This window comes from Barbus barbus (assembly GCF_936440315.1).
Source record: "Barbus barbus genome assembly, chromosome: 39".
NCBI classification, from domain to species: domain Eukaryota; kingdom Metazoa; phylum Chordata; class Actinopteri; order Cypriniformes; family Cyprinidae; genus Barbus; species Barbus barbus.
In genome coordinates, this window is record NC_136717.1 from 5,145,122 (window position 1) to 5,170,250 (window position 25,129).

Genomic DNA, 25,129 nt, shown 5'->3' on the forward strand with positions numbered 1-25,129 from the left:
TTATAAGCTAACCGTTGTGAATCGGGCTAAAGAAAGGTGATCGTTTTGAACACTGGCTGGTTATGTGCATTCTCAAATCTTGATTTTGGATCATTTTTAACCAAAAAAAAGTTACGGACTGCAGCTTTAACTATTACTTAACTAAGAAAATTTCGGGAAACACGCATTACCGATAAGGTACAGCTTAAGGTATAATTTAAGAATGACGTAGCGTTAAGAAGTTTTGGGGAAACGCAGCCCTGATCATTTTTAGAGGCGCACGCAACTCACGTTCTTTGTTGATGTCTTGTGTCTTTCAGGCCAGTGTTCAGTACCCACATTGCTCTGCTGTCCTGGACATGATAACGGATGCTCCCGTGGGTGTTATTGTGATGAGGCTTGCCTCACAATCGGTGACTGCTGTCCTGACTACAATCAGACATGCTTTCAGCGTAAGACTACATACTCTCAACTCAAATCCTTCATCCAGGAAATCTAAATAAATTGAAAAAGTGTTAAAAAGCCACAACACTTTAATGTCACAGAAGCTAATTCTATATCATCTTCCTCATCTTTACCATCATCAGCGCATTCACCGCCTTCATCTCCATCCCCACCATCTTCATCAACGACCTTACCACCATCAACATGGAGCGCAGCACACTCACCAACTCTGCCATCCTCATCATCTAGATTGCCAGTTACTCTACCTTCACAAACCTCAGCACCATCATCATCCTCACAGCCACCAACCTCTCCAACACCTTCATCGCCAATCGAATCGCTATCAGGTGACTTGTTAAACTATTTTAATAATTCATTTAATTGGCTCTATCCCACATTGTATATGTACTGTAAGCCTGTCAGCACATGCTTTGTTTATGCGAGACCATATATGTTCTAGGTTAGGGACAAACGGAAACGTCATGCTTTAAAAACAGCCTGGTATAACAATTATCCCATGCTAATCTGTCCAACAACAGTAGTGCTGTTTAACCACTAGAGTGCAGACCATTGTGACAAAATGTACAAAGGCATTGGTGTTTGCATTTTGTAGACATAATAACAAAAAGTCTGCAAGAGTAGTAAGGTTGAGGAATTGAGAAAGAGGAAAGAGAACCATTAAAGTGGCACTGTGTAACTTTTTTGTTCTACGCTCTGAATACACCATCGATCCTTCTTCCAAAAATGTGCTTTTCCTGATTCACTAAGGAAAGCCCGTTATAAGCGTTTCTTTTTTAGACGGAGCGGGATGCTTTTTGTGCAAAATTGTACTTATGTCACTCCTCCGTGCATCTCGTCATAGCAGCAAATAGAGAAAAGTTGCTCCGGCTCCTTTGATGTGTGTCGGAGTGGCGTAGGTCAGTTACAACGAGTGAGAAAGGTTGACACGGAGCAGCTACATCTCCAAACTCTGGAGAATCACCTGTAAAAGAAAAACAAATGTTGAACAGAGTACAATACGCTTGCAAAAAAGAACGCGACAGACGTTGTGATAAAACAAGAATCAACGTCGGCTTGGCTTTTCAGAGATGGAGATAACTGGCGGATTTGAAATGCTGTAAAAACTATGCGGAGAAGGCATTTCTGTTGCTCAGTGTGACGAGGAGCCTTGAGAATTAGGAACCAGTTTATTAGTTGCAGACATCCTAATTACACAGAACATGCAAAGAATGGCAGCAGCGCAGTGAAACGGCATCCCGTTGGGAACACAGCGAGACACTCAATGTAACAGTTCCGAACACACTGCAGAGAGGGGAAGGAGTCCAGGCACGAGACCAGTCATTCACACTAAGCGTAAACGGCATATCGCTAAAAAATACCGCAATTTTTGCTTCGTGAAAATTGTCACATTTATGTTCTGTTTTGCTTTAGTTTTCTGTGTTTCCGTTCTCCTGTCCGGTTTGTTGCCTTGGTTTTTGATTAATTGCTCCAAACCCGTTTCTGTTCTCCCTAATTGCGTTCCCTGTGTTTATAAGCCATGTGTTTTCCTCGGTTCCCTTGTCTTGCGTTAATGTTGTTTGGTGGTAGTTTTCTCCTGTATTCTCCAGTGTTTCCTTGGGAATGACCTATTAATGACTCTATTTTGGATTACCCCTTCACCGTGTGCCTCATCCCTACCTACCCGTGACAAAACGCAAGACCAAGATTAGATTAATTTGCGGCGTTTTTCTTTCCTTTTTGTTTTTTTTCTTCTCAATTTTTTCTCTCCTCCCGGATGGATATCCCCGCTGTCCAGCTCCTCCGCCTAGAGCGAGGACCACACGAGAGACTTTATCGCACTGGCAAATCTCCCCACCTTCCTGGGCCGCTCGCTTTGTATTTTTTATGGAGTCAGCCTCTGCGAGCGGTCCAGAGCAAACCTGCCCGTGTCTGGTCCTCGAGGGAGTTTTGCCGCATTTGTGGAGTGGGTGCTGGAGAATAATGGACCGTATTTCTAGCATCTGCCCCGCTAAGGAGGACATTTCCAGCCCAGAGCCCAGCCAGCCTTCGTCTCGCTGCGCGGAACGGATGTCAGAGCCCACCGCAGACGTAGAGTCAGAGCCCGCCGTGATTAAGGTGCGTGAGCCAGCAACACCGTCTATCGCTGTGGGAGTCCTCGTGGAGATCGAGGGAATGGATTTGAACCCCGTCTCCCGAGTCTCCGCCAGTTCCATCCAGCTCTACTGCGTCTCCTGAGCCCCCTGTTATTCTTCTGTTCCCACCCAGCCTCCCTCTCCCGCCTCCTCTCTTAAGACCAACCAGTTCCTCAGCCCTGTCTCGTCTGGTTCCTGTCAGTCCCTCAACTCACCCTCAGTCGGCGCCATCCGGGAGCTCTGATCCGCCTCGGTCCTTCCTGTCTGTGCCTTGGCGTGAGGATCCCCTGTCCCCGCCTCCAGCTTCCGTGGCCTGGATTCTACCTCGGTCCTTCGACCCATTTTAAAATAAACAAGCATTTTTAATAAAACATGATGTGAGCTTAACGGGAACAGGGGTGTGCTTAAAGGGTACAAAAATGTACCCATTAAGCACAGCCAGACTTTTTGAATTTAATGATGTACATCTTAATTGAAATGCTTTTGACATTTAGAATAAAATTTAATATTTTTGTGCGAGAGATTCATATTTTATTTTAGCATAACTTTTTGTACTAAAAACAATATCCTGTGCACTAAAAATGTCTCAATGTAGATTTTGGTGAGCTTAATAGGTACGTTTACCCTACTCACTGCTGTGTGTGTGTGTGTGCACTTGGATGGGTGAAATGCAGAGCACAAATTCCGAGTATGGGACACCGTACTCGGCCAGATGCCACATCCTTTCCTTTCCTTCCTTTCCTAAGAGTGGTCAAGACCAACCTTACGCAAGTATGAGTTACATAAGGTTGCTTAAAGCTGCAGTCTGTAACGTTTACCTCTTTGTCTCCATCTATGTTTGAAAACCTGGAATTGCGGTTTCTTGCGGAATTATCTTCCGTGCGTGGGGTTGTGATCCGGTCATATGGCACGGCTCCAGCGCGGATGAATCTAATGTTCTGAGGTGAATGTGTAGTTGTCAGTCACTGCACCTGTGTGGATGTTTACTGTACTTCGCAATCACAGATTCTAGCCCATGTCTTGGAAGATATGACCCAAATCAGAATTTTCACCGTATATTGCCATCTGAACAAGTAAGTAACAAGCCTGCCACGTTTGTTCTGCCCAACTGAGGAAAAAAAGCATTACAATAAATTGCGCTACCAATGGTGATTTAAATCTAAAGATCAGTTATCTCATATCACATCGAACTGTGCAAAGTATTATCATTGCTATACTTTGTTCTCAAATGATTAATGTTAACAACATCAGCATTGCATGACTATGGGTATAATATTAGCGTGTAGATTTCAATCAAAAATGATAAATTTAGTTATTCTAGCTGCTGTGAGAAAAGGCTATAAATGAGCCGCCACCTGCAGGATCCTCACATACGATAGCCTACTAGCCGGGGCAACTTCTTTGTTTACAAACGTGACGTAATGACGCGGTGCCGTGCTCGAATTTCCCGCGGAAACCTACCCGTACCACTCAAATTAGAAAACATTATTATAAGCTAACCGTTGTGAATCGGGCTAAAGAAAGGTGATAGTTTTGAACACTGGCTGGTTATGTGCATTCTCAAATCTTGATTTTGGATCATTTTTAACCAAAAAAAAGTTACGGACTGCAGCTTTAACTATTACTTAACTAAGAAAATTTCGGGAAACACGTATTACCGGGCGAATTTCCCCATGCGCCGCAGCATAAATGGCTGCCCACTGCTCCGGGTGTGTGTTCACTGCTGTGTGTGTGCACGTTGGATGGGTTAAATGCAGAGCACGAATTCCGAGTATGGGTCACCATACTTGGCCGTATGTCACTTCACTATCACTATCACTGTCACCATTACCGATAAGGTACAGCTTAAGGTATAATTTAAGAATGATGTAGCGCTAAGACGTTTTCGGGAAACGCAGCCCTGATCATTTTGACCCTGATTTTAGAGGCGCACGCAACTCACGTTCTTTGTTGATGTCTTGTGTCTTTCAGGCCAGTGTTCAGTACCCACATTGCTCTGCTGTCCTGGACATAATAACGGATGCTCCCGTGGGTGTTATTGTGATGAGGCTTGCCTCACAATCGGTGACTGCTGTCCTGACTACAATCAGACATGCTTTCAGCGTAAGACTACATACTCTCAACTCAAATCCTTCATCCAGGAAATCGAAATAAATTTAAAAAAGTGTTAAAAAGCCACAACACTTTAATGTCACAGAAGCTAATTCTATATCATCTTCCTCATCTTTACCATCATCAGCACATTCACAGCCTTCATCTCCATCCCCACCATCTTCATCAACGACCTTACCACCATCAACATGGAGCGCACCAACTCTGCCATCCTCATCTAGATTGCCAGTTACTCTACCTTCACAAACCTCAGCACCATCATCATCCTCACAGCCACCAACCTCTCCAACACCTTCATCAACATTAGAATTGCCATCAGGTGACTGTCTAAACTATTTTAATAATTCATTTAATTGGCTATATCCCACATTGTATATGTTCTGTGAGCCTGGCAGCACATGATTTTTATGTGAGATAACATGTTGTCAGCCTGGTATAACAATTATCCCCTGCTTATCTGTCCAACAAAAGTAGTGCTGTTTAACCAATAAAGAGCAAAACATCATGACAAAATATACAACGGCATTGTCGTTTGCATTTTGTAGGCATAATAACAAAAATTATGCAAGAGTATTAGAGTTGAGGAATTGAGAAAGAGCAAAGCCTAAACCCAAGAAAACCATTAAACTTACTTTTTTGAAATTACATTTTTTGTTCTACACTGTCTATACACCATCAATCCATCTTCCAAAATGTCCTTTTCCTGATTCACTATGGAAAGCGCCTTATAAGTGTTTATATTTTAGACAGAATTGGATGCTTTTTGTGGAAAATTGTGCTTAGGTCACTCGTCCGTGCATCTCATCATGGCAGTAAATAGAGAAAATGTTCTCTGGCTCCTTTGGCATGTATGGGAATGGCATAGGTCAGTTACAGCGAGTGAGAAAGTTTGACATGGAGCAGCTAAATCACCAAACTCTGGAGAATCACCTGTTAAAAAAAATAAATGTTTAACAGAGTACAATATGCTTTCCAAAAATATAATACGATAGATTTTGTTATAAAACAAGAATCAACGTCAGCTTGGCTTTTCAGAGATGGCCCCTGTTGAAAAAAACAGCATATGCTGGTTAGGTATGTTTTGAAGCATGGCAGCTGGTTTGAGCTTGTTTAAGCTGGTCCTGAGCTGGTTATAAGCAGGAGCTAGATGCTTAGGACCAGCACATGACCAGCTTAAACCAGCTCATGGTAGTTGGATTTTTCCAGCTGATGGTGGTCATGATGGTAATGTTATTATTGTTTTTAATTCTTTTCTGTACTAGTTTGTAATACTTGCACTGAAAATGAAACTTGTCAGAAGAGAGGTGGTGTCTATGGCTGTGGTTGCTTGCAAGGACAAAGACCAAATCCTGAAATCTTTGGTAAGTGCTCTCACACTTGGTGTGCATTCATACATTTATCTAAAAAAACTATTTTTTAATAAAGTTATCTGAGTGTATGTATATAACAGTTAGATATGGTTCATGAGTGTGATTGCTAAACACCTTTTTCAGCTATGCCATATTCTACTAATATCACATGGAGACGTTTCTGCCCAATCTATACTGGCAGCATTTCTCACAGCGTTGGTGTCGATTGAGTGAACACACAATATTTTTTACATATACTACTGTTATTGTGTCACAAAATGTAGTTTTAAGAATCGTTTTAGGCAAGACTGTCTTTAAACCTCAATTTGGCAATTTATGTATTAACAGCACCTTTTTGAATGCCAGCTCTTATGACGGGCGGACTTAACCAATAAGCGGGAATCAGGGGGCCCCATCTGATATCGCAGAAACATATTTGCAGCGTTGAACAATGTAGCCAATCTGTTAATTTCTTGAACGCAGTGACCAGAAGTGTTTAAATTAGAATCCACTCATCGCTCAAAATGCAGAGTTTGCGGAGTTCTGCAAGCTCGGGAATCCTCTCATTATAACAAAGTGGAGATACGATGTACAGATGTGGCCATCATGTGTGTTTTTTCCCACAGCATGCCGCTATTCCTCCTGCAGAATTCCACTGAATCCCATGAGCACAATGTGTTGTGCTTCACAGAATATCCACCTATTAGGGATGCTCAGCATTAGGCCTGATACTGAGCTCCTGTACTCATACTCGTACTCGTTAAAATGCCCCAATACCAAACGCTGATACCACACAGTATGTGATAAGTGCCATATTCAGACAAAGAAACACTGACAACAGAACAACAGGCAGCAGAATAGAGTTATTAGAGATTAAGGATGTCTACGAAGCAGATGTATGCAATGAATAATATTAAACATTCAGTATTAATGCCTGTATAGCTGATGTACGTGAGCTGATAAGCAAAGCACGCTGAGTGGATTGAGCACGCGGCAGCTCAGATGCGTGAGCTTGTCGAGCGAATATCCCTTTCTCACAGACATCACTGGAAAGTTTGTAGTTCGTTGTCAAAAACAAGTAGGTAAATCAAGTTACTTAAAAGGTAGGGAGGGAGAGCGAGAGCGCGCACTTCTGTTGTGTGATCTTTGTTCGCTCACTTAGCACGCATTATTTGGATTCAAACTAAATCGTAAATATAAGACTTTATAGGGACATTCACTATAAACATTATTTATTTTCAACCTTAAGCTTACACGACTTCCTGCCGAAAGTAAAAAAAAATTAAGTTTTGCTTGCTTCTTGAGTGTTTCTGCATTATATAATGAGTGGCTATGGAATATAAATCGCAGCATGCTTCAGATTGAAAAAAAAACGCGATTTCTATTTCTGAAAATATCACAGTTAGGCGATTTATAATGAGGGGTTCCCTGCATTATTACAGCAAAACACGTGATTACAGTACTAAGCCACTGCAAAGGCGCAGCTCTAACGCTATTAAATTAAAGATGTACCATAGAGCCCCAAAAAAAAAAAGAACAGTGAAAGTAACAGACACTTATCAAATATATTTTAATGTGCATAATTAAGTGTGAAACTAACCAAAGGATATACAGTCAAACCCAAAATCATTCAGAGACCAAATGTAATTTTTAGATATGTTTTACTAGTGGGTGCAGGACACTATAGTTCATTTATGTAAGTGAGGATAGTAAGTGATATTATACCCAAAAATTCTTCATACAGTGGACTACCAATAAAATGTATACAAATTTGGAACCAAACATTATTCAGACCGAGTCTGGGAAAAAAAAATTGAAGTTCAGGTTTGAATGAACCAGGTTGACAGCATGCCCAGGATACTACAGGCTTTCATTAAAGGAACACTCCAATTTTTTTACAACTCCCCAAGAATTAAACAGTTGAGTTTTACCATTTTTGAATCAATCATTATCAATCTGAATTTGTTCTGACACAGTTTAACTGAGTTCTTGTCATATTTTATTACCATAAACTATAGCGAATAAACTGTGTTTTAAATATTCACCAAAGAAAGTATTGTGTTTCAAGTCATAATTTTATTCTTAATTCTTAATGTCTCAAAATGACTTTCTTGTGTGCTTTTCCTTGGCCGACGCAAAATGCCACGCACTTGTATTAATGCACAAATGCGATGACTGGAGATTTTTGCTTAATAATAGATAAAATTTTTTGGTCACACTTTATATTAGGTGGCCTTAACTATGTACTTGCATCAAAAAATAAGTACAAAGTATTTATTGTGGTCATATTGTATTGTAAGGTTAGGGGCAGGTTTGGTGGTATGGGTAGGTTTAAGCTTGGGTTAAGGAGTAAGGGATGGGTCAACAGTGTAATTATAAATGTTATTACAGAAATTAATTACAGATGTACTTACATAAAGGTATTTTTAAAAATATAAGTACAATGTAAAAACATGTATGTACACAGTAAGTGCATTGTACCAAATGATTAATTTAAGGCCACCTAATATAAAGTGGGACCAATTTTTTTGTTTGTTTCTCGAAACCCTACCGTATGCCTTCAGAACACTTGGACTATGGAATGAGTTGCATAGGATAATTTCATGTTTGTAAAAAGACTGAAAAAGTTTGCAATTTATGAAATGGACAAGTGCAAGCATTTTTTTTGTTTTTTTTGTTTTGTTTTTTATCCAAAAGAAAAGTAGCCTAATATGGCTTTAGAACAGGATCAGGTTGACTAATTACTGGTTGTGAAGGTATAAATAAACTGCGAGCAAGCAAAATAAGGGTTAGGCATAAATGAGCACCTACCTGAAATTTGCTTAGGGCCCCCAAATCACTAAGTCCGCCCCTGTATGAAGATAGTGGTTAAACAATTTGTTTCAATATCAAACAGGCCATCTTTTGTCATATTAATGTATTACTTGTTCCAATACTATTATAGTGGCTAAAAATTGTTCATTAAATATTATTATTCAGTAAATAATATTTTATTTTATTTGGTATTGAGATGTTAGTGATTTTGGTTTTGACCAGTAAAAATTACATCAGGACATTAGACAATGGAAAAGTCTGTAGCAAAGAATTATATATTGAAAGGGACTGAAACATGGTTGTAAATGAGGACATTCTTTTTCCATAAAATAACACCTCATAAGACACAACCAACATACATTGACTATCGCTGTCATGGGATTTCCCTGTATTACTTTCCTCAGCAGACAAATAATCGACTAAAAATACAATAAAACAAAAGAACTAAAAATAACAAAATACCGAACTATATAATACTATTATTGTTAGAAATTGCAACAATATAAAAATAAAAATATAATATATTTATATATTAAAATTTTTAATTAAACAATAATATCCTGGCCAGAGGAGAACTGGCCCCCCGACTGAGCCTGGTTTCTCCCAAGGTTTTTTTCTCCATTCTGTCACAGAGGGAGTTTTGGTTCCTTGCCGCTGTCGCCTCTGGCTTGCTCAGTTGGGGACACTTAATTTCTAGTGATTATCGTCAATTTGATTTCACAGATACTATTTAAACTAAACTGAGCTAGACAATGACATCACTGAATTCAATAATGAAATGCCTTTAACTAAAAATTGAGTGTTTAATCTTATTTCTATACATTACTGACACACTATCCTCCAATTTGATACTGTTAAGTGCTTTGACACAATCTGTATTGTTAAAAGCGCTACATAAATAAAGTTGACTTGACATAAAAAATTATTCTTTTATTATAAATATAGGATTGACCTGAAGAATTAATGCTATTCCAGATGCAGTTAATACACTCGCTTACTTGATCTCTCTCTCATAATACTCCTTATAAATAAAATAAGCTTCAATGAAGCAAAGGGTTTCTTCGTTACTAGTTCTACAGGGACATTTTAGAACTAGTAACAAAGGCTTGGGCCTTTAGTAACTCGTAGTCATGAGCTATGAATCTATATTAGCATGGCTGTATGGCCGAATCACACTCTTACTCGTGTGATATTACTTATTTATATCTTTGAAATCCTTTGTCTGCTCAGATGCTGTGGAGTCTTGTGCCAGCAGCACTGGCTCCATGTCTCTGTCCCGCTGCCAGCTCTTTGAATCAGGTTTTCATCCGGAGACCCTGCACCTAAATGACTTAAACTGCAAAGGAACCCTTGAGAATGGCAGACTTCTGTTTTATTTTGACAATGAAGGTCACAAATGTGGCACCACTCTGACAGTAATGATCCTTCTATTTCTGTTTCAACAATAGAACTACTAATGAGATACCAAATATATGTGTAATGATTAGTAAGTTGTCCTATAGCTTGACATCTGTTTACCTCCTCATAGAGCAACAGGACTCACTTCATCTACCAAAACTCCATTCAGTCTAACCCAAGGGACACTGACCAGAGAATCATTACAAGAGAGAGATGGATGAACATGACATTTTCTTGTGTGTACCCTCTGATCCAGACCCTATCTATGCCAATGGGTGTCCAAGTTGAAGGCGGGTAAGGGTACCCAGTAACTTCTAAAGTGTGTAGTATTAAGACAATCTATAGTTTTTTTTCAGGTATTAACATTTCTGTTGGTTTAAATGGTCGGCCATTGGGGGCCCCCTTAAAATGCGGAGCACCAGGCGCCATTGCTACACCTCTGATAAGGCATGAGCTACTACCATTAAAGTTTACTCATGATATTTGTCTGCCCACAGTTTGATAAGTGAGGAACTTCCTGCTGGCCAGGGCACATACCAGGTCCGCATGATTCCCTACTATGACGCACAGTTTACTAGCCCATATGACGGAGAGGTGCAAGTGGAGGTGAACCAGCAGATGTATGTGGCTGTGGAAGTGGAAGGAGTGGATAAAAATCAAATTGCAACAGTTCTGGACAACTGCTGGGCCACACCTGTTAATGATTTTGACTATCATATTCGCTGGAGTCTAATTATTAGAGAGTGAGTGACAATGTTTAAATGGTTAAATTATTATAGTGAATACTACAAAACTGGGTCACACTTTAGAACAGTTTGTCATTACAAGGTAACTATGCAGGAAGTAATACAGTACACACAGACACATTAATGTTGTGATCAGTAATCAATTGGTAATTCTTTATAATGCTTCATAATCAGTCAAAGTTAGATAATTACTTGATGAGATTAGCCTCATTAAGAACTATTATTGATTACATAGTAAGGAACTATCTCAGTCTTAAATGCGCTATCATTTAATGATTAGTTCATTCTGTTTCCAAAGAAGTTAAGTGCAGTCTTTATGTAGACTCATGGTCTGTCGTTAATAGGTAACTATGCAGGAAGGAATGCAGTAAAAATTATTCTAAACTGTTACCAAAAAAAATAAATAAATGTGATGCCTAGTTCGACTATACCTAAAAATGGCCCTGCTGACCATAAGACATTCAAGTCTTCCTATGCTCAAATTTTCCTTTCACTGCCTTCCTTTCTAAACCTATCTTCCCTTCCTAGATGCCCCAATCCTGATGATGGCACAGTGGAAGTTCTTCAGAATGGCAATGACACAACAAGCCATTTCTCCTTCAGAATGTTCACCTTCTCAGGAATTTCTGACCGCATCTTCCTGCACTGTCAAGTTCATCTTTGCCTTGTACAGAATGGCAGATGTGCACTGGTAAGTTTGGACAGTAGAACTGGATTGCTTTTGCAGCAATCTCCAAGCAAATTATAAATGTTTTACAGCAAGTGTTTCTAAAAGAAAACACATTTAACAGCCTTTGCAATGTAGAAAACATATTTAATGATACGTTTTATTGTCTTGTCTGTCATCTTCAGTCATGCAACTCTGGATATAGACGTAGAAGGCGCAGATCTTTGGACTTCCTCCACTCTGCAGCAATAACCATGGGTTTTTAAGAGAGCTCAGTAATTCTGATCAATGAAATATCATGCATTTATAATTCAAATTAAGAAATGCACAAAAAATCTCTCTAATCATTCCCTGTATACATGCATTGATTTATTGTTATAGACATGTTATTCAAAGTAGTACATACAAAACTTAATTCTTGGTGTTGGGTGGATTTGACTAACATTTACTATCAATGGAAGCTGTTCTTTCTCTTTTTTCAAGGATTAATCTTGAAGCACAATATAACAGACTACCCTTGAATAAACCTGCTTGGCAATGAAGAATACCCTGTGACTTTTTTCCTTGAGTTTTAATTTCATGCATTTAAGATTTAATAAAAGTGCCTACATAGTATTGCAGAGAGTAAACATATAATTCTGAGGTAACATGTCTACTCATAAAATGTAACACTGGGAGTTCAGACACTGTAAGAACAATAGTCTTACTGTACTAGTGTGCTTATTAAATAAAAGTTACACCAATCCAGAAACAGATACGAGGTGTTACACTTAATTATGCATTAGTTTGTCAAGTGTATTTGAAGGATAACGCAAAGACTCTGATTAATAACGAGTTAACAACTGGGAAGAGCAAGACAGACAGAAGAGTACATGGCACATATAAACAAACATCACAGAAACTTCACACCCAACATGACATTACAAGAACACATGGGAAATGAACATACACTCACCGGCCACTTTATTAGGTACACCTGTTCAATTGCTTGGTAACACAAATAGCTAATCAGCCAATCGCATGGCAGCAACTCAATGCATTTAGGCATCTAGATGTGGTGAAGACGACTTGCTGAAGTTCAAACCGAGCATCAGATTGGGGAAGAAAGGGGATTTAAGTGACTTTGAACGTGGAATGTTTGTTGGTGCTAGACGGGATGGTCTGAGTATTTCAAAAACTGCTGATCTACTGGGATTTTCACGCACAACCATCTCTAGGGTTTACAGAGAATGGTCCGAAAAAGAGAAAATATCCAATGAGCGGCAGTTGTGTGGACGAAAATGCCTCGTTGATGTCAGAGGAGAATGGTTAGAGATGATAGAAAGGCAACAGTAACTCAAAATATGAGTGTAATTCTTCATAAAGAACATTATATATCTTAAATATTACAATAATCACTAAAAAAAACAGGCACTTTTTGAAATTTTTTCCATATATTTTTTTGAAAGTCTGTTATTCAGCTCTCTGCAACTTATATTGTTTGACTCCACTAGGTGTGAAAAATAATCTTTCAAATAAACAGGAGTTATTGCATTATAACTGAAGGGAGTAAAATTGTCATTTTTTTGCATCTACAAATATCATTTTGAGTTTCCTTTGCGAAAAAAAACAGGCTTTATAAAACATTACACCCATAATCCTATTTTACTATGTGCCATAAGAACTTTTCTTGATTTGATTGAATTATGTTTCATTTTAATGTTTTCTAAGTAGTAATATACAAAATGGCATAAACGAATTGGACCAAATATCGCTCTCGGTTACTCATGTAACCTCGGTTCCCTGAAATGAGGGAACGAGATATTGCTGTGGGAAATAAATTTTTCTCGAATACTACTGAAGCCTTATTGAATCACGCCAGTGAAACTGGCCAATGGTGTCCAAGCGCGCGAAATATGAGCGGGAATCCCACTCTATATAAGCAGTGCTTGTACGTCATCCATTCAGAATCTTTGACTGAAGCAACTTGGCATTCTAAGATCCTGAACTCGGTGACACGGCAACAAGAGCAATGTCTCGTTCCCTCATTTCGGGGAACCGATCTCCAAAAGTGCTTTTTGCATTTTACCATTTCATTTGAGTAAAACTAGATATCTTCTTCTTCTTCGTTGGAGTTTTACGGCAGTTGGCATCCATAGTGTTGCATTACTGCCATATACTGTCTTACTTTGACTTACTATAGCTTAATTAAATTTATTAAATTCATCCTTCCAGTCCAGTCCTCCTTAAAAAAACTAAACAAATATCTCCGTCTGTGGTCATTATTTCCACACGTTACTATATTTTTAACATTATACTCTACTATACCTATTTCCCGTAGCTGATTCTTGAACTCTTGCCTTTCTTGTATATGTTTCCTACATGATATAAAAATGTGCTTAATTGTTTCCTCCTCCTGACATTCAGCATCTCATCATATACACACAGAACTTTAAAGGTATTCACAGCAACCCGTCAAAATAAAAGTTTGGTTTAACTTATTAAAGACATTGTGCTAGAAATAGGCTGTATTACTATTATTTAATGTACGTAATACTACTACTACTACTACTGTTGAAAAATAATACAATTTTATTTTTTAAGAATAAAAAAAAAAAAAAAAGAATTGTTTGTATGCATCACATCTCTTCATCTTGCAGGAGTTTGGAGAGCAAAGTGGGGAGGGAATGCTAGCAGCTTTGGAAAGGCAGGTAATGACACCTGCGGCAAGCTTAAAATGTCCTCAGCAGGACGCCATCTGTAGCCAACAGAGTAATTATAAATACATAAATTAATACTAAACACCTTAAATATAATGTGTACCAAAATTCTTGTCATATCTTTGTTAAAATGCTTTATTAACCTTTTGTTTAGAGCGTTGATTCAGCCATCATCATCTCATGGTGCAAACAGGAAATACACTGATCTGGTTATGTGACAATTTGCACTAACCATGTGACACCTCACATATTTATTTGAGACTAGGGTTGCAAAAAGGAGAACATTTCCAGTCAATTTCAGAAACTTCCCGAGATTCCCTGGGATTTTTGGAAAGTGTCTGGAAATTTTCCACTCCTTTGCATCCCTAATTGAGACCCTTTATTTTTTCCAGATTTGCAGGAATACACTAATACATCAGTCAGTGACATTTCTAGAGCTTTATAAATGAAAATATTCTTTATGGTCACTATTGTTGCCGATGGGATTAAATGGGTTAAGCTGAGTAAATGATGACAGATGTTTTTTTTTATTTTATTTTTATTTTACACAAATGTTGGAATATTCTGCTATTAGGTATTTTTGCTTTAACGTAAATATATTACAGTTATAATAATGGCTTTTTTTTTTATATTTTGTATTTTGAGGGGATCTGCTTCTAAACAATATTCTGTGAAAAAAAAACTATTTGAAAACATTTTATTTTATTATTATTTTAAAACAGTGTAAAAAGTGCTGTGACAATCTTGGTTAGCCTAATGTAGTATACTTAGCAAGTGTTTTGTTTTTAAATATAAGAATAATAATGCTAGTGTTAGAGGCTATTTTTATATGATTGACTTTTTTTTGCATTTAACTTCTGCTTTTTACTGTTGTGACTGATTAGCAGATTGGACTCCTCAGAAAATGTTCTGTATTTTTCCATTTTCTATTTGTTTCCTTCATTTTAGACCCCTAAGAATACACATATGCCTATATTTTAAGATCATTTAGCCTTTATCTAAGTGCTACCAAAATCACCAATTACTTATAATAAGTAAACAGATATCAAACAAACAAAAAAAAACGTAAAATTGACAACCACTGAGACTACAATCATCACTGACTGCAGCTGTATTCAGCTGTTTATGTGGATAGACATTTGTCACATAGTTTAGTCTAAATCGACGACCTCCAGTTTTGTTTCCTGATCCAAGTGTTTATTTAATTGTTAAATCAATTTTATTTTAATTGTTTTCATTGTTTCTCCAGACACGTGAGTCACAGCTGCGGGGCGGGGTTTTCTCCTAAGGGGCGTAGTCGATGTTACATCATAAGGCTGCGCCGCGCTTCGGCTGAAGAAAGGTGAGTGCTTTCAACCATTAAAGTTGTTAAATCAATACAACTCGTTTGGAGAATTGTATATATAACTGTGAAATTAATTCTTACCTAATATAACACTTTGATGCGTTATCAGATATTAATGAAGGATATTTTGTAAAAGCGCTCCCGCACAACGTGCGTCTTATTTCGCATCCCATTTGGTGAATCAGTTTATGTTCAGTCACTGGACAATAGTGATGGGGAAACGGACCTTTTTACTGAATCTATTGCCTTTCAAAATGATTCAGTGATTCGAATCGTCAAAACTAAAAACAAAACAACAAATTTCTCAGATTTGAATGCCATCTACGTTATTCGTCACAATGTAGCTTACATAATATAGCAGTTTACAGCAGACATGAGATACGAGTTAAAGTTTATCTCTATATAGGCGTTCTTCCGTGATTTCACGTGTCTAAATCTATAAAAACCATACTCAGTCTTACTCTAGAACATTGTAAATCAAGACTTTTGCTTGTGATCAATTATTAATAATGGTTCTCAGTTAAAGAACAGTATTTATTTGAAATATAAGTACTTTGTAATAACTATAAATATCTTTATACTGTCACTTAAATCAATTTAATGCAACCTTGTTGAAGAAAAATATATATTTATGTATATTTAATCTTACCCGAGACTGAATGGTATCACATTTTCCACAAAAATGTCGCAGCACAATAGTTTTTAACATTCATAATTATCATAAATGTTTCTTGAGCAGCAAATTATTATATTAGATAGATTTCTGAAGGATCATGTGACACTGAAGACTGGAGGAATGATGCTGAAAATACAGCTTTGATCACAGAAATAAATGATTTGATTATATATTCACATAAAAGACAGCTCTTTTAAATTGTAACGTATATTTCACAGTACTGTTTACTGTATTTTTTTGTAGTTTTTATACTCTTTTCCACAACTGGAGCTCTATTCCTTAAAACGATAGATGTCAAGCTCCTGCAAAAGGACAAACACTGTATAAGCACCATAAAAACTATTCAAGTCTTAGACGATCCAGAGCATTGTGTCATATGGACTGATAATATAGGTATTTAACTTAAGTGATATTAAATTGTTCCTCGTAAAAATTTACTATTTGCCATATACACCAAGACAAATTATAATGTAAAGAAGTATGCCGGTCATTTATGGTGTGTTGCGGACCGGGTTTGGTGGGCCACTCTGTGCCAAAAATTCCAGGGCCACTTTTTGGCCCCAGTCCGCCCCTGCTTATCAGGTCATTTAAAGTGTCATGAAAGCCCCACACCTTAAAGGAACACTCCACTTTTTTTGAAAATCGGCTAAACGGAGTTAAACAGTTGATTTGTTACCATTTTGGAATCCATTCAGCCGATCTCCGGTGTTCTGGATCAACTGGGATCGTGTTAACTGGGGATGTGCGCGTGCACGCTAATAGATTTACCTGTGTTTCCAGCAGATGTTGGACCTCCACAGATTCGTACCAGGGAATTTCCAATGGAACAGCTTTCCACATTATTTGTGAACGTTTGTACAATTATTGGACTCTGTTGTTTCCCCTGTCGATGTTCCAATGTCTCTGACACAGTTTAAGGGAAGTTTTAATGCATTTTCATGTCTCGTCTCAGACCACACCCAGTTTAATTTGTTTAGGCTACATTCGTTTCAATAGATTTTTTTTTCTAATGACAATTGTAAATGCATTAAATAAGGTGTTTACTTTGCAAAGCGGGTGTAGGCAGTTGTTCAAAAATATTACTATATATAATTTGTATAAATGAATTTGAGCAGCAATATTGCTGTGGTTAAATTGGTCAACCATTTCATTTTCTTTCTTTTTTTTTATATTGCTAAAGAATGAGTGATAAACAAGCTATAGTTTTGCATTATGCATATAATTTTGAATTAGTGACACATATAAGATGCAGTGAATTATCCTGAATCGGGATGGCACCTAAATTTTCTGTCTAAAAATCTCACCAAAAGAAAAGTGGCCTTTTATTGTGGCCAGCCTAAGGCACACCTGTGCAATAATCATGCTGTCTAATCAGCATCTTGATATGCCACACCTGTGAGGTGGATGGATTATCTCGGCAAAGGAGTGCTCACTAACACCGATTTAGACATTTTCTGTACACAAAAGGCAAGGTAACTAGTTATGATATAGCTGGTGACTACTTTCAGGTGCTGCGTAATATCATTGCACCCAGAGATTGGCTAAATGAATTCAAAATTGGTAAAACTCAACTGTTTTTAACTCTAGGGGAGTTGTAAAATGAGTGTTCCTTTAACTGTTAGATCTGAAAAAGACTCCAGAAATGGGTGTGTAAAACTGTGGAAGTGGTAGTGTAGAGGGTAGGAAGAGGGGAGAAAACATATGTGTTCAAACACTGCTGGTTCATGTTTGGAGCACGAGAGAATATGAAATAGGCCAGGGTTCCTCAAGTAGTTTTCACCGAGGGCCAAATTCCGCCAACAATACCGAGCCCAGGGCCACCGACTACACACTCGACTGAAGCACGCACGACACTCTAAATGAGGACATAAACACATGAACAACATCTCCAGAACTGCTCTGAGAGTCACTTCATTTGCATTTTACAGTTTGATTTGAGTAAAACTAGCGTCACATCATATACGCACAGAACTGTAAAGGTATTCATGGCAACCCGTCAAAATAAAACTGGTTTAACTTGGAAGACACTGCGGCAGAAATATATTACAATTGTTCAGCAGAGTGTACATACTGCTACTATAAAAAAAAAAGTTTTAATAATTTTAAAAGTAATGATCACACATTTCTTCCATGTTTTAATTTTAATAGTAAAATTTTGTTTGCCAAAATAAAGTTTGATTTTCAATAATTTAAAAGATAAATGAAATGAATGTTTTATGCCTTCATTTGAAAACCAGATACAGAACCCAGAATTTCTGAGGAAAAATAAAACATTTCATAAGGCTGTTTTAAGAATAAATTTGAATAAACTAAGTAGTTTTTATGCATTCAAATAATTAGACCTACTACAACACAGAATTTAATAACAATAAAACATGGTGAAAGAAAATAAAACACCCACTTATGAAAGAGAATACAGATTTTCAGTTTCTTGAAGTCTTTAACAACATAGAATAAATGAATAGAAATGATGATTCTGTCTGAGCTATGCGTTTTAAAACGAGCACGCACTAGTGTAAACTGAAAACTATTTGAGCTTTATTAAAATTATTTGCACTGATTTATTGTGTTGGCTATATTTTGTTCCTTTGTGCAGTGGCTCAGGAGATGAGTCTTTGAGTCTGTATACATGTCAACAAGCTGAAAAAAATAAAACCAAAGTTTTTTGAGATTATGTAATCTTGTTTAAACTGATTTCACAAAATTGGTATCGAAAAAAGTATCGTTCAGGAACCGATATCGAACATTTTTGAACGATACCCAGCCCTAGCTCTCTCTCAGTGCACAGACTACTGAACTAAGGAGCTGATTTAGTTTGGATTCATATTTCTTTTTGTTCATTTGTTTTTTTATCTTAAACAGGACAAAGTGTCCCAACACAGAAAAACTCCTGGTGACTCAACTGAGATCCATGTGACACATTATTATAAAGATGGTGTTTATTAAAGAGGAGAGTGAAGACATGAGGATTGAAGAAGCATTCAAACATGAAGATACTGAGGAACAAACAGGTTGGTTTTCATTCTCAAAGCTGAACTCACTCATTTGATCCTAATTCAAATGTCCAGCTCTACAGAAATAATTGATATTGTTGAAGAAACTTGTATGACTGTTATATTTTAAAGTGTTGTGAAACCCCAACACATTTTTTGAGATGTTAACATATATGAACAGGTTGCACATCAGTGAAAACAACAATAGCACTCATTGGGCCTCATTTATCAATCTAACGTACAAACGAACGCAGATCCGAGCGCACAAATCAATTTACGACAGCGTTCATGTGTGATTCATGAAACATACGTATGCTGCCAATCCCATCGGGTGAACTATCCCTTTAAGGGCAGAATTTATTATATTAAATAGAACTTGCGGCTTACCAGTATTTTGTAATAATTTCTCTTAGCCATCATTACAGCATTCTGATAGTTGGCTAGAGACTCCTGTAACATTTCAAAAGATATCTGTAACCTGTCTTTATTCCATTTTCCTCAACCCCGAGTCACATCATTCAGCCAGGGCTCAGGTCTGGATCTACCTTTTTTAACCTGCAGTGGAACGACCAAGTCCAAAAAAGGCAAGCAAATGGAATACAATGCATCGAGTGAGGAATCCAAATCCATATTATGAAAAAAAAAAGTTCATTAAATAACAAGGATCGATTTCATACAATACATTTTTTACCTGTTCTACAGCATCCAACATTTAAAACCCGTCGTGGTCGACTTTGATTTCTGGGTTTCACTATTTTATGTGATATCAATATCTTAAAAATAATAAGTAAAAACTTGATCTGATGTTTCAACATCCTCAATAGATAGACTAAAATACAAAAGTCTTGATGACTGCAGCGTGAAGCAGTACAGTCTCAATCAAGAACCTGCTGAAGATTCACTCAGTCTCCTGATCTTCACTTCTGAGTTTACTACAGCCATTTTTGGATATTGTAGGTATTTTGTCTCTCAAATAAAACTACACTAATATAATCATATTTATGTGTACTTTGTAATACCCTGTGAGGGGATATACTTCTACAGTTTAAGTGTTTCTAATAAACTGCTTAATGCATCTTATATTTAGAAAATGAACATTCACTCCTAACAATGATAGATGAGGAGTAACACCTGAGTATGTTTTCATTTTTGCTGGTTGATGAAACCGAACATGTACAGCTTTAATCAGTGAACCATATTTCTTTCTTTCTCATACAAAGATACTTGGGCTAATATTTAACTGGAAATATCTCAAATGCTCTAGTAAATTGAGAGTACTACACACTTGCTTATATAAGAAGATCTGTGTTATTGATAACGTCTAAATCTGTGACTGATTCATCTCTTACAGATCCATGTGACACTATAAAGATGGAGTTTATTAAAGAGGAGAGTGAAGAGATGAAGATTGAAGAAACATTCAGAGTCAAACATGAAGATATTGAGGAACAAACAGGTTTGTTTTCATTCTGAAAGCTGAACTCACTCATGAGATCCTTATTAAAATGCCCAACTCTACAGAAAGGAATTATATTTTTTAAGACTGTCATATGAGTTTTGTAATAAAAAATGATTTATTTGACATGGAGTGGGTCACCTCATGTGAACAGACACGAAAATGAGCATTGAGTATAAGATCTACATGTTGTTGGTTTTGATGTTTGTTCTTTGTGCCATTAAAAATAGTGTTAATTTTTAATGGCACAAAAAAATTAACACAGACTGGAGTGAGTTCGCTGTCCAGGCCACCACAAACTCTCAGATTAACATTGACATTTATACCAACTCTGTCATGGAGCACATCAACAGCTGTGTGAGCAGAGTGACCACAAACAAAAAAATAAAAATTTTCCCCAATCAGAAGCCCTGGATGAACAGAGAGGTTCGCCTCCTGCTCAAAGCAAGAGATGCAGCCTTCAGATCTGGAGACCAGGAGGCTTACAGCTCAGCCAGAGCCAACCTGAGGAAGGGTATCTGCCAGGCCAAACTCACACACAAACAGAAGATTGAAGATCACTTCAATTCTTCAGACCCCCGGCGTATGTGGCAAGGCATACAATCTATCACAGATTACAAACCACCTAACTCTGTGCCCCCCTCCAGCTCTGCCTCCCTCCCAGACGAGCTCAACCATTTTTATGCTCGTTTTGATCAAAATAATAAGGCGATCTCACTCAAAGCTGAGCATCAACCCAGTGAACTGTCTCTCACACTCTCCACATCAGATGTCTACTCCACTCTGCGTAAGGTGAATGCACGGAAGGCAGCTGGCCCTGACGGAATACCTGGTCGTGTGCTTAAAGCCTGTGCGGAGCAGCTAGCTGAGGTCTTCACGGACATTTTCAATCTGTCCCTGGCCCAAACATCTGTCCCCACTATCTTCAAAACCTCCACCATCGTACCAGTACCGAAACACTCCACTGCCTCGGTCCCTAACGACTTCCGTCCTGTTGCACTCACCCCCATCATTGCCAAGTGTTTTGAGAAACTGGTTGCATCCCACTTAAAATCCTGTCTCCCTGCTACACTAGACCCATTCCAATTTGCCTATCGCCACAATAGGTCAACAGAGGACGCCATCTCAACAGCACTTCACTCTGCCCTCACCCACCTGGACAGTCAAAACACACATGTGAGAATGCTGTTCATAGACTTCAGTTCTGCATTTAATACAGTAATCCCCTCCAAGCTGATCTCCAAGCTCAGCCAGCTTGGAATCAGCACACCCATCTGCAATTGGATTCTAGATTTTCTGACTAACAGACCTCAGTCCGTTAAGTTAGATAACCTCTCCTCCTCCATCATCACCCTGAACACCGGCGTGCCACAGGGCTGCGTACTGAGCCCTCTCCTGTACTCCCTCTTCACCCATGACTGTGTTCCTGTTTATGGCTCCAACACCATAATCAAATTTGCAGATGACACCACGGTGGTAGGTCTGATCAAGGATGACGATGAGTCAGCCTACAGGGATGAGGTGCAGCACCTGGCTGTGTGGTGTGCCACCAACAATCTAGAACTAAACACCCAGAAGACAAAGGAGATCATTGTGGACTTCAGGCGGACTAGGAGTCATGCACACACACCCATCTACATCAACGGAGCTGTAGTGGAGCGTGTGTCGAGTTTCAAGTTCCTTGGCATCCACATCTCTGATGACCTCACCTGGTCCCATAACACCTCCACTCTGGTCAAAAAGGCACAGCAGCGCCTTTACTTCTTAAGGAGCCTTAAGAAAGTTCACCTGAATCCCAGGATCCTTGTGGAATTCTACCGCTGTACCATTGAGAGCATACTCACGAACTGCATCTCAGTATGGTACAGCAATTGCTCCGCATCTGACCGCAAAGCACTCCAGCGGGTGGTGAAAACTGCTCAACGGATCACCGGCACCCAGTTAACTTCCACTGAGAACATTTATTATAAGCGCTGTCTGGGCAGGGCAAGAAACATCATCAAGGATGCCTCTCACCCTAACCATGGACTTTTCACCCTCCTTCCATCCGGCAGGCGTTACAGGTGCCTACGCTCTCGCACTAGTAGGCTCAGGAAGAGCGTCTTCCCCGAGGCTGTGACACTTCTGAACGCCACACCACTAATCTAACTCCTGCACCTGCTTATTACTGCACTGGTCACAGTACTTTACACACATGCATTTGCACTATTCATATTTTGCACAGACTGCACATTGTCAAAGTTATTACAATATAAACTGTCTAAAGTTGTTACTGTACAAAGCACAGTAAACTATTTCTATAAAATATTGCACTACTGTTATTTTGCATAGAATACATTGTTCTATCAATACTTGCACACACTCATCCAGCTGTATTTATTACCACTGTTCTCACATCTCTGCTGTTCATAATGTGTATATATAATCCCACATTGCTCTGTTCATAATGTGTATATATAATCCCACATTGCTCTGTTCATAATGTACATACAATCCCTACATTGCATTCCTATTTATATTCTGTATATACTCTGCTCAATACTGTATATAGCAATTCCACTGTACATTCTGTAAAGCATATCTTCATTTACTCTGCACTTATATGTATATAAAACACTATATTCTTGCACTTCTGGTTAGATGCTAACTGCATTTCATTAGCTCTGTACTTGTACTCTGCATAAATGACAATAAAGTTGAATCTAATCTAATCTAATTTGTCTTTTTTTGCTTTAGACCTGAAGACACTGAAAGAGGAGAGTCAAGAACTCAATAAAAAGGAAGATAATGTTCAGAATGAGAAATATGGTTTCATGACTGGAGAAAAATCATTTAGTTGCTCACGCACTGAAAAGACTTCACGAAAAAGTACTCAAAAGACAGCAAATAGAAGTTACTTCACCTGCCAGCAGTGTGGGAAAAGTTTTACTGAAAAAGGAAACCGTAATGTCCACATGAGAATTCACACCGGAGAGAAACCTTACACATGTTATCAATGTGGAAAACGGTTTACATGTAAACAACACCTCGATGACCACTTGAGAATTCACACTGGAGAGAAACCTTTCACCTGTCCTCAGTGTGGAAAGAGTTTCACTCAAAAAGGAAACCTTAAAGACCACATGAGAATTCACACTGGAGAAAAGCCTTACACCTGCAAACTGTGCGGAAAGAGCTTCATTCGAAAATCAAACCTTAGCAAGCACATCAGAATTCACAGTGGAGAGAAGCCTTACACATGTTCTCAGTGTGGAAGAAGTTTTACACAAAAACAAAGCCTCGATGACCACATGATGATTCATACTGGAGAGAAACCTTTCACCTGCCAACAATGCGGAAGGCGTTTCGCTCAAAAAGGAAACCTTAAGAAACACATGAAGATTCACACTAGAGGGAAGCCGTTTACATGATGTAAAGTTGCCCGATCACAACAGTGTGATTCGTGTCCAGTGTGTCATGTGATTGAATTCAAATACGCTTTCATTCAGATATATGTGGTTGGTGCGGAGCCAGAGATGGACGAGCTTTGCGCTTGTCATATCCCTTACAAACATTAACCATGGTTTTCCTATAGTAAAACTGTAATAACCATGACTGTAGTAAGTGTTTTTTCTATGCATGATGAGTATATTGAAAAGTGTATAAGTGAAGTGACATACTGCCAAGTATGGTGACCCATACTCGGAATTCGTGCTCTGCATTTAACCCATCCAACGTGCACACACACAGCAGTGAACATACACCCGGAGCAGTGGGCAGCCAATGCTGCGGCGCCCGGGGAGCAGTTGGGGGTTCAGTGCCTTGCTCAAGGGTCTCACCTCAGTCGTGGTATTGAGGGTGGAGAGAGTGTTGGTTATTCACTCCCCCCACCTACAATCCCTGCCGGACCTGAGACTCGAACCCACGACCTTCTGGTTACAAGTCTAACTCTCTATCCATTAGGCCACGACTGCTACAAGGGTGTGTTCACACTTGTAGTTCGGTTCGTTTGGTCCGAACCGAGAAGGAAAATAATAAATTTGGTCCTGGTCCGCTTAGCGTTCACATTGGCATTTTTGACAGCGAACCTAAAGATTCCGAAACTAAAGGCATGGTGATACATTCACAACCTGATTGGTCGGCTTGAATGACGTATATATATCGTGATGGAACTTACAGAACACCCCAAACAAAAGGTGCGTTAGACTTAAAGCGGCGCTGCGGGTGTATGATATCAAAGCACCCATTAACCGTTCGGTCGAACACACTTAATGCTGCCTGCTGGACTAAGTGCGCTCGTTGCGTGTACATATTTTATTTTCACCACCTGTAAACTCACA

The 25,129-nt window shown here is 38.6% G+C and overlaps 2 protein-coding genes across 4 annotated transcripts; both read left to right on the top strand.

Annotated features, from left to right (window-relative positions):
- Positions 1–305: 305 nt before the first annotated feature.
- On the top strand, positions 306–12,181 carry LOC306858931 (pancreatic secretory granule membrane major glycoprotein GP2-like). Its single transcript, XM_079399740.1, has 10 exons — positions 306–431; positions 567–770; positions 4,527–4,658; positions 4,795–4,986; positions 5,930–6,028; positions 10,061–10,245; positions 10,359–10,522; positions 10,726–10,971; positions 11,503–11,665; positions 11,827–12,181. The coding sequence occupies exons 6-10, from the start codon at positions 10,096–10,098 to the stop codon at positions 11,905–11,907; spliced, it is 804 nt and encodes a 267-aa protein (XP_079255866.1). The 5' UTR covers positions 306–431; positions 567–770; positions 4,527–4,658; positions 4,795–4,986; positions 5,930–6,028; positions 10,061–10,095; the 3' UTR covers positions 11,908–12,181.
- A 3,446-nt stretch (positions 12,182–15,627) lies between these two features.
- LOC306858938 (uncharacterized protein) lies at positions 15,628–24,403 on the top strand. Of its 3 annotated transcripts, XM_079399751.1 has the most exons (5): positions 15,637–15,682; positions 19,224–19,938; positions 20,179–20,307; positions 20,706–20,810; positions 23,547–24,403. In XM_079399751.1, the coding sequence occupies exons 4-5, from the start codon at positions 20,726–20,728 to the stop codon at positions 24,218–24,220; spliced, it is 759 nt and encodes a 252-aa protein (XP_079255877.1). In that variant the 5' UTR covers positions 15,637–15,682; positions 19,224–19,938; positions 20,179–20,307; positions 20,706–20,725; the 3' UTR covers positions 24,221–24,403. The 3 variants fall into 3 exon arrangements, with proteins under 3 accessions (XP_079255876.1, XP_079255877.1, XP_079255875.1); XM_079399750.1 differs by having other exon boundaries at positions 15,628–15,682; positions 19,224–20,307; XM_079399749.1 differs by lacking the exon at positions 20,179–20,307 and having other exon boundaries at positions 19,224–19,372.
- Positions 24,404–25,129: the final 726 nt, after the last annotated feature.

Coding starts and splice junctions, on each gene's coding strand:
- LOC306858931 (XM_079399740.1), top strand. CDS start 10,096: ATGTCTCTGTCCCGCTGCCAGCTCTTTGAATCAGGTTTTCATCCGGAG. Junction 10,246..10,358: donor AATGTGGCACCACTCTGACA/GTAATGATCCTT, acceptor ACCTCCTCATAG/AGCAACAGGACTCACTTCAT. Junction 10,523..10,725: donor GGTGTCCAAGTTGAAGGCGG/GTAAGGGTACCC, acceptor GTCTGCCCACAG/TTTGATAAGTGAGGAACTTC.
- LOC306858938 (XM_079399749.1), top strand. CDS start 19,294: ATGGTGTTTATTAAAGAGGAGAGTGAAGACATGAGGATTGAAGAAGCA. Junction 19,373..20,705: donor AGATACTGAGGAACAAACAG/GTTGGTTTTCAT, acceptor CATCTCTTACAG/ATCCATGTGACACTATAAAG. Junction 20,811..23,546: donor AGATATTGAGGAACAAACAG/GTTTGTTTTCAT, acceptor TTTTTGCTTTAG/ACCTGAAGACACTGAAAGAG.